At 39.8% G+C, this 12,499-nt stretch overlaps 1 protein-coding gene across 2 annotated transcripts in view; it reads right to left on the reverse strand.

Annotated features, from left to right (window-relative positions):
* Positions 1 to 4,792: 4,792 nt before the first annotated feature.
* The window catches only part of hip1 (huntingtin interacting protein 1), a 41,754-nt gene continuing 34,047 nt past the window's right edge, over positions 4,793 to 12,499 (reverse strand). For both annotated transcript variants that reach the window (XM_061073179.1, XM_061073180.1), the window contains exons 24-31: positions 12,282 to 12,340; positions 8,082 to 8,175; positions 7,210 to 7,310; positions 6,871 to 6,976; positions 6,494 to 6,617; positions 6,210 to 6,271; positions 5,182 to 5,299; positions 4,793 to 5,079 (exon numbers count right to left, since the gene is read on the reverse strand). In XM_061073179.1, coding sequence (XP_060929162.1) covers positions 5,069 to 5,079; positions 5,182 to 5,299; positions 6,210 to 6,271; positions 6,494 to 6,617; positions 6,871 to 6,976; positions 7,210 to 7,310; positions 8,082 to 8,175; positions 12,282 to 12,340 — 675 coding nt within the window. In that variant the 3' untranslated portion in view covers positions 4,793 to 5,068. The remainder of the gene's footprint in view (positions 5,080 to 5,181; positions 5,300 to 6,209; positions 6,272 to 6,493; positions 6,618 to 6,870; positions 6,977 to 7,209; positions 7,311 to 8,081; positions 8,176 to 12,281; positions 12,341 to 12,499) is intronic.

Genomic DNA, 12,499 nt, shown 5'->3' on the forward strand with positions numbered 1-12,499 from the left:
GATATCTATGAGTGTGAGCAGGTTGGTGCAGATCCAAATGAAAATCTGGATCCTGTGTTTTTAAAGGAGGTTTCACAAGGGGACTGCTGGACATTGCTGAAGATATGCACTGGGCAATTTTAGTTTCTTGAGTTGTCAGTAATGCCAAGACTCTAATCTTGATACTTTTTTTTTTTTTTTAAACATACAGCGAATCTTAACTCAAAAGATGATATACTTGAGCGAGAGTGAGAAACAATGAAAAACAGAAGAGACAAGAAAACAGGACATTAGCTCCATACTGTTTGAAGTAGCTTCTGTCTTACTGTCTCAGTGGGGCTCTGTTACACTTACTAACTGCAGCGACAAGGAAATAAGACTCTTATCAGATGTGGTTGATCCTGGAGCACACTTTAGCCCAGATTATGGATTTCTGTAATCTCAGCACAGTGGTTTTAGATTACGTTGATTCATTTACTCACAAGTCCTGCAATGCCTTACAAATTGTGTGTGTGTTTGTGTGTGGACGGGGGGATGCGTGTGTGTGTGTGTGTGTGTGTGTGTGTTTTGTTTCCAGTGTAGGAGGAGCAGCAACAGACTTATACAAAGTTCTATTTTTTTTTTTTGCAACTAATTTGCAACTAATTTATTTTCCCTCCAATGCCAACAAAGCACTTAGGATCTTACAGGTCAATGCTTTTACTGGAAAAAAAAATCCACCTCCAAAGTAAAATCAATTAAGAACATTAGGATTTTTGATTCACTCTGATGTAGATGTGAGGTTATGGGCCCATAGAGAAGACAATTACTGAGCAAACACACACTTTTCATCCTATCTCTCTCTCACACTCACACACATACACACAAACACACAAAATACCTTATAGTGAAAACACTGTCATAAGTAAGATCATTCAACAAAGTATTTCTAAAAAAAGCAACAATCTGAAATGATGCAGCTGCTTATTTAACTTGTTGGAATTCCTCAAGGTTTTTTCACTGCATGTTGCATCAGCTGGTAAAAAGATTTAATACAACCGTTGGGGTAATAAATCAATGTCAGTGTTATGTAATATCAAGCCTTTCCACGAATAATAAAAGGATGAACTGGAATTCCGATCCAGTGATTGAAGGCCTCTGCCAACTAGTGACAGTGTTGACGTCATTGTGACCTTTAACCTCTGAAAACATCGATTCATGTTTGAGTCCAAGAGAAAACTGATCAAATTAGGCTAAATTTGTGTTAGTCACAAATAGTGACTTATCCTGAATACTGCTATATACATTATTACACTTTTATTTGTTAACTCTAGTTTGAATATGGTTTGATACCCCCCCCCCCTCCCCTATTCTCTTGAGGTGTTCCTAATATTTCATAAGGCAACAAAATGTGTTTTTTGTGAGGTGACAGAGACCTTGACTTTGGACCAACTGCGAAGAAATTCTCTCAAACGTTCTTGTTCTTGTCAAACGTTCCCAACAACATATTATCTGGCTCGGTCGCCGGCACTGAAGCATAAAAACATAGAGGAAACAACAGGAAAGAGGCACAGCTGTTATGTCCAAAATCTGAATCATCTGAAATGGACGTTTAGTTGTTTCACCGATCCGATATTTCCTAATCACATGAACTCAGCTGACATGGAGCAGAAAATAACAACAGTTCCACATGGGTCCGTATTAACGAGTTGAAATATTTATTTTCAAAAACTGAAAAAATAAAAACAAACCCACCAACAAAGTTTTAGTATATCATACAAAGACATATTCCACTGTTGCTATGTGAGTATTTGTTTCTCTTTGACTACAGTGTGAGGCAGTTTGAAAAGGCTGGCTGAGCTGGTCGGACTACAGACACAGACCCGAGAGAAGAGAGAGGACACAGACGGAGAGAGGGAGGTCAATAAAGAATATCTGGGCAAGAAAAATACAACTAAACATCACTCAAGGTGCATTCATCTTCCAAGACACTTGTAACACCATCAAAAGTGGATGAATCCTTCTTCTGTGGTGGTTTTAATTTGTTTTATATTCCAGATGTTTCTGATGAAATTAGCTACTGTTTTGCTCGTGTGTGGGAGAAATGACAGAAAACAGCTAAAATCATTGTTACATACAAAGACCTGGAGCCAACAGTTTGTTTGTAGAATTAGAGCCCGACTGATCTATCAGTTGATCAATAAATTGATATTGACATTTTTGTTTGCCGATATCCAAACTTAGATTTGACAGAACAAACAATGTAGAAGAGATGCGCATTTATAGATATTTTATGTAAAAAAATAGTTTTGTATGTTTGATTGTTTACGCGTTCTCTTTTTATTTATGGTTATTTATAATAAAGGTTTGGGTTAAACTGTAAAATATCAAGACTCTTGCTCATGAGGGTTTGATATTGACATCTTGAGATTCAACTTTTAAAAAATCAGTCGGGCTATGGATTTATTTTGGGGGGGGGGGTAATTCAACCATCTGCTTTCAAAGCTGTTTAAACCCTTTCTTTTGTGTTTTTAAGAATTATTTGCAGATACTATTTGACCAGTGTCTGTAAAATACCCAGTGTCACAACTTTTTAGAGCTACACAGCTAAAGCGGCGCCTCAGAGCTACGTATGGTAAGACACAGAGAAAGACAAAGAGTCCAAGAGAATCATTATCCAACAGAGAGAGAGAAATAAGATGACTGCTCATCTCATGGTTTTTTTTACACAAAGGCATGATCAGTCTTCTCAGTCCACTGAAAGTCAGTTCATCAGTCTCAGTAGGAAATTCAGTTAAATAAACCCTGGTACGGAAGAAGTAAAGACTTATATTAGTTATGTGTGGTGTTGTTGGGCACCATCATGTATTCAATTAAACTCAAGCGTTAATTGGAGAGATGCCGTGAAAAGAAATCCAAAGATTATTTCCAACAGTTAAAGGCTCAGAGTTTATATACACAGCTACTTGGTCTTGAGGAAGTTGAAACACTGCAGTCTGTGCACTGCATTCTTCAGGGTCCACTGTGGTGCTGCCAACGCAGGCCGTTAGTGAAGGATTTATAAAACTGCAGCCTGCCATCAGTCCTGCAGGATTTATGAAGAGGCAGGTCGATCTTTCACGTTTCATTAATAAAGGCTTGTGCAGCAGGGTGGCCTCAAAATTCATAAAAGTCTCACATTCAACATTGATTTGAAACAGTCAAACTTTAAAAGATTTACATTTCCTCCTTCCTGCAGATTTACGAGTGGGCGGACACTCCCGTCTCCTGCAGAACCCTAAAAGGATTATCATCCACCCCGGGAGCACGGCCGTCCTGCTCGGGGGGGTCGTGACGTCTCAAGGAGGAGCAGATACTCGCCATCTGTCAGGAGACCACGGTGTTCGCAGTTCATTATAAGTGACTGGATCCCAGCTCCACCTCCAGAGCCGCTGCAGCTGCTGTGACAGCTTCGTCGTGGCTCCGCTTGACTAAAAATATGCACCAATTTAATCTGAAAACTTTGCTTTTGCTGCCAGACTCGAAGAAATAAAAACTTTATGACTAGTGTTGTTGCTTTTTTTCTATATATATATAAAAAAGAGGGTTTCCTCCCACTGCTCTCCTTCACGAGAGCTCCGGAGGGGCAGTATGTGAAAATGCAAATGTCAGAGTGAGAGGCTCTTGACATTCACTGTTTCTGTCCTATAGGAAAAACTGGAGAGAATGTTCCAATGGGCCCACCAGGACAGGAAGTCCTCCGGAGGATTCACCGCGAGCGGAGGGGGGGTGTTGTTGATGACGTTTCAAACAGGCGATAGTTGCAAAAATGGAAAAAAGGGGGATACAAATATCTCAGGAGGAAAAAGCAGTCATACCATACACATAGAAGACACAGACGCAAGGCAGACACCGGTGTCGATCTCCGCAACAGAATGTTTAAGTTACCTGCTGCAACCAGAACCACGCCCCCCCCCCCTACACCTGATCGCTCTTGGGGTTTCTGTGTTGTTGTGAACGCATCTGAGCAGATTCTCCTGCTGCATCGTTCATGTGTAAAAGTCAAAACTCCGCAGAAAGTCCAGAACCAATTGTGTGGAAATGATCCGTGGTCGTGTCTAAAAACTGAGGAAAGAGGAAATGATTTGACCTCCCCATGATGCACAGCTGCTGCCTTTGACCTCTGATGATGTAGCACGAGGTAGTTGGCAGTGTGAGAAGGCCACAGGGAGAAGACTGTTACGTGTGCTACTTTTCCCTGTTCTTGTTTTAAAAGAGTTTCCGGGTAGGAATCTGCTAAAATATGAAGAAACCAAAAAAAATTTGAATAAAAGAGGGGTGCGTTCAGGTTAACAGTCACGGTCGTCACAATGGTGAGGTGGTGAAAAGGCAGAAAGTCCAGTGAACCTGCTCGTGAAGCGGTACGGACTTAACAAGGTGAGAACTCACAGTGTGAGAAAAAACAAACGGGGAAGGAACGAGGGAGGAAGAGAACGTCAAAACTGCACCGACGGACGAGTAGAGAGCAGCTCCCGACGAAGACAACAAAAAAGGAGAGCATGCATGCCATCTATGTTACACAGAGAGCTTGTGCAGTGCAGCCTGGGATGTCTTAGTTGACGCTTGTGCTTGTGTCGCCTCTGCTGCGTCTCCTTGGTAGTAAAAACCGGGGGGGGGGGGAGGAAGGAGAAGAAATAAAAAGAAGACAATAAATACTCGGGCCGAAGTGATCAACTCCATCACTGCTCGTCTCCGTCCTGGGCGGGAGGAGGGGGGAGGGGAGGGCAGGGAACATGAGGCTGTGAAGTCGGGCTGCACTGTAGGCTTTTCTCCCCCACCCACCCACCCCCCAACTTCTGACGTCCATTTCTTCCGACGTCCCCCCTCCTCCGCTGAGCCCTTGGTGCTGTCCTTTCATGGAAGCTTCCGGACATGGGTTGAGAAGCAGTGTTTTGTTGTTTTTTTTACAAAAGAAGCACCTTTTCATTTGGCTTAGAGAACAAACAAACAGAAAAGAGAGAAGGAAACAAGGGAGAAAAAGACGGAGAAGAGTGTGTATAAATAGAGAGAGGCAGACAGAAGCCGGTGTGATGGTGGAGGAAGGGAAGGAGGCAGCGGGACGGGACTGGTCTCAACCTGTGCCTGTAGAGAAGATGGAAAAGACAGGTTTTAGTGTATTTTTACATTTTCTACTACAATGTTGTTTTTTTTACTGAAGTGTAATTATAGCAGAGTTCTCCTCACCCTCCTCCACCTCGCCCCAGCCCTCCGCTACACCGGCCAGCTCGTAATGCTTCTTCCTCAGGACACCGAGTCGCTCTCGCTCCTTCTGCAGACGAGTCTCCAGCTCCAGGACCATGACCTGAAGGAGAAAGAGGACAATCACTCACTCTTCACTTCCTGTGGCCTCGAATGTCCCCCACGGAAAAGCCAACATTATAAAAACAGAGTTTTATGGGTTACATGGGAGAAAACAAATATTTGAATACCTTAATAAGATTTTCTGTAAGATTTTATAGCTGAGCACTTTTTCTTAATTAAAACATTATATGGTACATGGTGTTGTAGAACAGTTTAAAGATGAGTCACTACAGAGGTAGTCCAAATCGTAAGCTTTGCATCATTAGATTCACTTTTTGTATTAAGAGGCTACTATTTTAGAATTAAAATTATTTGAACTCTTTAAAACACACAAACTTAAACCAGGCTTCTTGAGGTTACACTGGGGAGTGCTGAATAAAATGAATGCTTGTTATTTTCTTTCCTTCTATTTCCTGTGTGTGTGTGTGTGTGTGTGTGTTTGCATGTGTTTGTGTGTGTGGATACTTAAAACGAGGAAATGATCATTATTTAAACAGGTTCGAGTTAAAACTCCTAAAATACACCGAACAATGTTTAAGTATGAGTCCTTTGTGCATTTACAACAATGGACTGTGTGTATGTCTGTGTTTGTGTGTGTGTACGTCTGTGTGTTTGTGTAAGTGTCCATGCAAAATTCAGCTCCTCAATGGATGAAAAACAATCAACCTTTAGATTCTAAAGTGGAAACTTTATTTCCTTTAAATGAGCCAAAATCCCATTTCACCTTCAAAATCTGTACAAATGAGATTTTCTAGTGTTATGGCCCAAAGCAGAGTTTAGTTCCTTTTGCTTCTCTACTTGATTTAACTTAACATAACTGTTTTTTTAGACTCCCCGTTCAGCTCTGTGGCTCATTAAGAAATATATTATTTTAGGGTATAGGACGTCTCAGTGTCTCTCCTGCTGTTTACCTGTGCATCCATCTCCTGTCGTTTGATCTGTGTGAGCGTCATGCTGGAGAAATCCATTGTGTCTGGAAACACAAACCAAAGAAGAGAACTTTTAAATGGAGCCAAAAACATTTTTTAATCAGTTTTATATGTTAAACAGAAAAAGGCTTTTTTTAACTTAAGAAAGAGAGAAAGATTAAAAATTACAACAAGTGGACTTCTGCATTATAACTAATTATACTAACTATTAACTATTATACTGTTGTCAAACATTTAAGCTGAGGTTATGAGATCGATTCCCTCACCTTTTTCTTCAATCTGAGACTTCCCAGACTTGGTGGAGGCCACGACGGCGGCGGTGGCCTGTGTGACGCCGCGGGACGCGTGCTGCAGACGGTGCAGGTTGGGGCTGTCTTTGTCCGCTTTCACCTGCAGACGAGAAAAACAGACAACAAGACAAGAGACATGACATCTACAGCTTGGGACTTCTGCTTCAACAATAGCTAACAATTTAAATCACTCAGTCATAGGTATTTTAATGTGTAAATCTCCAGTATGCATTCAGCCCCTATTAACTCACTATATGTTTATGGATTAAAAAAGGTCTACTGTGTGTTTTCTCCACATTAAGTCATTACTCCACACGGAGAGGGAAAAGTACAGAAAAACATTGTTCACTCACCTTGGAAGCAGCCACCAGCTGTGCAGTGCTGGCAGCTATTTCATGTGAACACACCATCAACTCCTCGAACTTCCCTTTGCCCTGCACCACCAGATCAGCAGCGTCCCTGCAACCAAGCAACACATTCAATAAGTCGGTGTCTTAAAAATTTAGGACAAGAAAACTTAACATGATTTATAAATGGTAGTTTATAAATGTTACTTTTTATTTGACTGTTAAACAAATTTCTCCCATCCTCCAAGATTTATATTGATCGCTGCATCTTGAAATACATGTTTCCACTAACTCTTTATACATTTGATATGAGTAAGAGATACTCAGAGGACGACTGGTACTTACACCATGACTGTGGCGCCCCATCCCACTGCTTTGGAGGCAGAGATCAGACCCTCGGTCCAGCGGGAGTTCTTGACATAAAATTCCTTCATGGAGGCTGCCCCCTGGTGGACAAAAGAGTGAAAAATTCAAACAAACAACATGACACACTTTTTTCATTCCTGTGTATGAATTGAACGCAGAGGTTGGATCTAACGACTATTTTCACTACAGGTCAATTATTATAATTTGAATATGTCCAAGGAGACATTCAAATGTCTTGGTTGGTCTGACTGATAGTCCAAAACCAAAAGTTTAAATCTACTCGGGTTTCACACTGAGAGCTCCCTAAAATAAAATCCTCTCTGCACTCTCACAAAATGTCCACTTCCTAAAGCTGCTATAAAACGCTATATATATATGAATACATTTTTCAACTTTAAATCACTTATTTTGTTTTCAAAAATTAGTAATTTTCCATATACTAGATCTTAATGAGATCCTGGCATATGTCACTGATTAGCAACAACACTGAATTGTATGTATGATTATTTTTGGTGTAACATCACATTTAAAAAACACTTAAACTGCTATAAAACACGATAGATATTATCATTATTTTTCACTTTCAATATGAAGGATTTTTTTAATATATACCAGCATCAGTCCTGATCAGACCCTATGATAAATACAGGACTTCAAATAAAGATCACTTGGATCATGCAACAGACACTCGGTATATACAACAGACCAGAAATCTCGACCTAGTTTGAAATGTAGTGTAGAATCCTTGTTTAAGACTAAGTTTGCAGATGTCACGTTATCATCAAATAAATCCTTCAGATGATTCGAAACTGATGAGAAAACTGTAAAAAGTCACATGAAGGAGAACTCACCCTTCCGCCCTCCACGATGTCCCTCTGCAGGTGTTTGGAAGAAAGAACAAGCTCCTTGATCGCCTGCATCAGTTCTGTGCACGAGGCCAAGATCCTGCAGGGGGCGACAGAGCAGAGCACACAAGCATTGAAACTCTTCTGTAGCTGCTGCTGAGGTGATATCTCCATTTCATACGGGATCAGAACATCTTCAAGTCTGTGGTGCTTTAAATATCTTGCACGCAAGGTTTGAAGCCTCTCAAAATAACAACAGAACAAACATGTAGCTGCTTTATTTTTTTAAAGAATGAGATCAAAATTGAAAGGGATCAGCCTCCCCACTGTCTCCAGACAGTCTAGTTCTAACAGGACCGATGCACCACTGACCTAAATACTCAAGGTAGTGTTTGCAGCTGCAGCAGTTTAGTTTAGTTTCTTTTCGTGATCATCTCTCACAGCAGGTATTGAGAAAACAACACTTTACATGAATAACTAGATCAGAGGCAGTATGGAAGCCCATTTCCGCCACTGTGATGAAAAAAAAAATTTTTTTTATCTCATTATTATGAGATACTACCTCATAATTATGACTTAGCATCTCATTATTATGAGATTCTATCTCATAATTATGACTTAGCATCTCATTATTATGAGATACTATCTCATTATTATGACTTAGTATCTCATAATTATGACTTAGCATCTCATAATTATGACTTAGTATCTCATTATTATGAGATAGTATCTCATAATTATGACTTAGCATCTCATTATTATGAGATAGTATCTCATAATTATGACTTAGCATCTCATTATTATGACTAAGTATCTCATTATTATGAGATAGTATCTCATAATTATGACTTAACATCTCATTATTATGAGATAGCATCTCATTATTATGAGATACTATCTCATAATTATGACTTAGCATCTCATAATTATGACTTAGCATCTCATTATTATGAGATACTATCTCATAATTATGACTTAGCATCTCATTATTATAAGATAGTAACTCATAATTATGACTTAGCATCTCATAATTATGACTTAACATCTCATTATTATGAGATAGTATCTCAAAATTATGACTTAGCTTCTCATTATTATGAGATAGTATCTCATTATTATGACATAATATCTCATAATTATGACTTAGCATCTCATTATTATGAGATACTGACTGCAGGGTCTGTCATGCGAGTCTGCGTGTGTGTGTGTGTGTGTGTGTGTGTGTGTGTGTGTGTGTGTGTGTGTGTGTGTGTGTGTGTGTATGCTTGTCTCTATTCCTCTTCACTAAAACTGATAATCACATGTATTTTTTAGTAATTATTCGATGATGACCGATCAAGACTTCGGATCGCTCCGTCACTTCAACGCTGACGGTCCTGTACTGTGCGCGTCACGTTACATCTCACGTTACGAAACACATGTTTAAACACCGTGTGCACGTAGTCCCCAGCTCCACACAACACGTGTTTCATGAACTCAAACAAACACAAAGTAAACATCAGTCCTGTACGTGTCCTAATAACTTGTGATCGGTGCTGGTGTTTATTGTTAAAGTGTGAAGTGAGCGCGGGTCAGAGGGAAGTGAGGCGGAAGCAGAGTCCGACACACACAAGACAACCGGACTTTTAAAGAGCGTCTGTTCTGATCCTGGAGCAGCGCTTGTTATAATTATTCAGCGGCAGCACATCGCTAAGACAATGAACTGAGCAGAAAACATGGATCGATCCTGTTATGTCTCTGTATCGATGCACAGTCTTCCACTTCCGCGAGGAAGGCTGCTGTCCCCGCACCCGCTCAGCCTCGGGTTCCCTGCTCTGTGGCGCCCCGCCCACAATCCGTATCTCATAATAATGACTTAGTATCTCATTATTATGAGATAGCATCTCATAATAATGACTTAGCATCTCATAATTATGACTTAGCATCTCATAATTATGAGATACTATCTCATAATTATGACTTAGTGTCTGACTGTGGGCGGGTTGCAGCAGGGCAGGTGAGCAGTGGTAGAGAGGCTGGGAACTCAGTGAAGTAAAGTTAAGGTTTGAGTTAATGATAACTACGCCCGCCACTGTAACAGAAATACAACATTTGACTTGCATGACAGACCCTGCAGTCAGTATCTCATAATAATGAGATGCTAAGTCATAATTATGAGATATTATGTCATAATAATGAGATACTATCTCATAATAATGAGAAGCTAAGTCATAATAATGAGATGCTAAGTCATAATTATGAGATACTTTCTCATAATAATGAGATAGTAAGTCATAATAATGAGATACTATCTCATAATAATGAGATGCTAAGTCATAATTATGAGATACTATCTCATAATAATGAGATACTAAGTCATAATTATGAGATGCTAAGTCATAATTATGAGATACTAAGTCATAATAATGAGATACTATCTCATAATAATGAGATGCTAAGTCATAATTATGAGATAGTATCTCATAATAATGAGATGCTAAGTCATAATTATGAGATAGTATCTCATAATTATGAGATACTAAGTCATAATAATGAGATACTATCTCATAATAATGAGAAGCTAAGTCATAATAATGAGATGCTAAGTCATAATTATGAGATACTTTCTCATAATAATGAGATAGTAAGTCATAATAATGAGATGCTATCTCATAATAATGAGATGCTAAGTCATAATTATGAGATACTATCTCATAATAATGAGATACTAAGTCATAATTATGAGATGCTAAGTCATAATTATGAGATACTAAGTCATAATAATGAGATACTATCTCATAATAATGAGATGCTAAGTCATAATTATGAGATAGTATCTCATAATAATGAGATGCTAAGTCATAATTATGAGATAGTATCTCATAATTATGAGATACCAATTTTTTTTTTTTTCATCACAGTGGCGGAAATGGGCTTCCATAGAGGCAGAGATGAGAAAGAGCAGTGCTGGTTAATTGGTTGAATACAACAAACACACACGGGTGTAATGAATTATACACCCGTTTCTCTGTGTCGTTGTGGTTTGAAAATGAAAGGATGCAACACTAATGACTAGACATGCTCATTGGAATGAGGTTCAAAAAGCTGCTCAGAGAGACATCTACACCCTACAGAGTGATTCATGTGGCACTGGATGGTTGAGTCCAGATTCATGTGCATTCAACAAATGACCCCGATGGTCCGGTTTGGAGCAAAGAACCTAGACTCTGTCCAATTATGTCATCAAGAGGTTCCTGGAGCTGTTAACAGCACGTTGTGAAGAAACACTTTGAGAACTTGCCAACCTGTTCAGTGGAGATGCTCCAGGGAAAGGTTTTCAGACATTAACTCGAAAGTGGCTCTGGGTATTTACAGGACTTTGCATTTCACATACGAAGAACGCAGCAGGAGATTGTCGGAGTCAGACGCGTTCACAATGACAGGAAAATGTCAAAATCAGTTCAGATGAAGAGTGGTGTCTGGGGGAGGACATGAAGAAGCTGAACATGAATTATCATTTTGCTGTGGTTATCACGTGTTTTTGACGGGTCGACACTGGGAAAAGCTCTCAGATCTTTTTGTCTTTCCAAATTGACAACTTTGTCAGTGTCTTCAAGGCGCCCACTCGCTCACTGTGAATTCCCTGTTGTATTCTCACATGGGCCCACTCAGGCATTTTACTCGGGGTGCTGGCTGGAAAAGTTCGGGAAAACGTCCCAAGCAACTGACTTGGATTTTAAGAAATAATCTGAAGTTACAGTGCCTGTCTGAAAAGCAGATTTACTGCAGAAATGTATTTTAGGTTTGCAAATAGACATTACGTTACATGGCACATCCGCTTCAGACTTCAGTTTGCACGGCCTTTGTGGCTGAACTGATGAAATTCCTTGCACATCAATGTGTGACCGTCTGCAAATGCACGGGTTTCTACCACGCACAATTTGTAACAGTTGAAATTGTGGACTGCTCCTTTAACACATACTGTGTTGCCTAGATACAGCAGCAGACTAATTGGTGGCGTGATGTTTTCTCACAGGTTTGGTCTCTGAGAACCTGTTGCACTTTTGTCTCTCAGCTCATATTTGACGAGTTTCTATTTAGTGGATGACCTGCTCTATCTCTTGATCCACAGCCATCCTACTTCTGCATTTATACTGATATTTTCTCACAGAAGACGGTGGTGTGTGTTTTCCAACTTTTCAAACTTCGCTCTGATCTGCATCTTACCTCTCGTTGACCTCCATCTTGACTCCTGTATCAACAGCTCGAGACTTGTTGAGCATTTCCTGTTGGAAAACACAGACAAAAAACACTTTGAAGTTAAAACGGTTTTGAAATGCAATAGTTGGTGATGTTTTCCCACAGCACGCATAGAAAAACAAGCTCACACACACAGCGAGTACATATAAATACACATCTGCCATCAGATGAGCAAATCTAAACAC

This window comes from Limanda limanda, chromosome 6 (assembly GCF_963576545.1).
Source record: "Limanda limanda chromosome 6, fLimLim1.1, whole genome shotgun sequence".
Lineage (NCBI taxonomy): Eukaryota > Metazoa > Chordata > Actinopteri > Pleuronectiformes > Pleuronectidae > Limanda > Limanda limanda.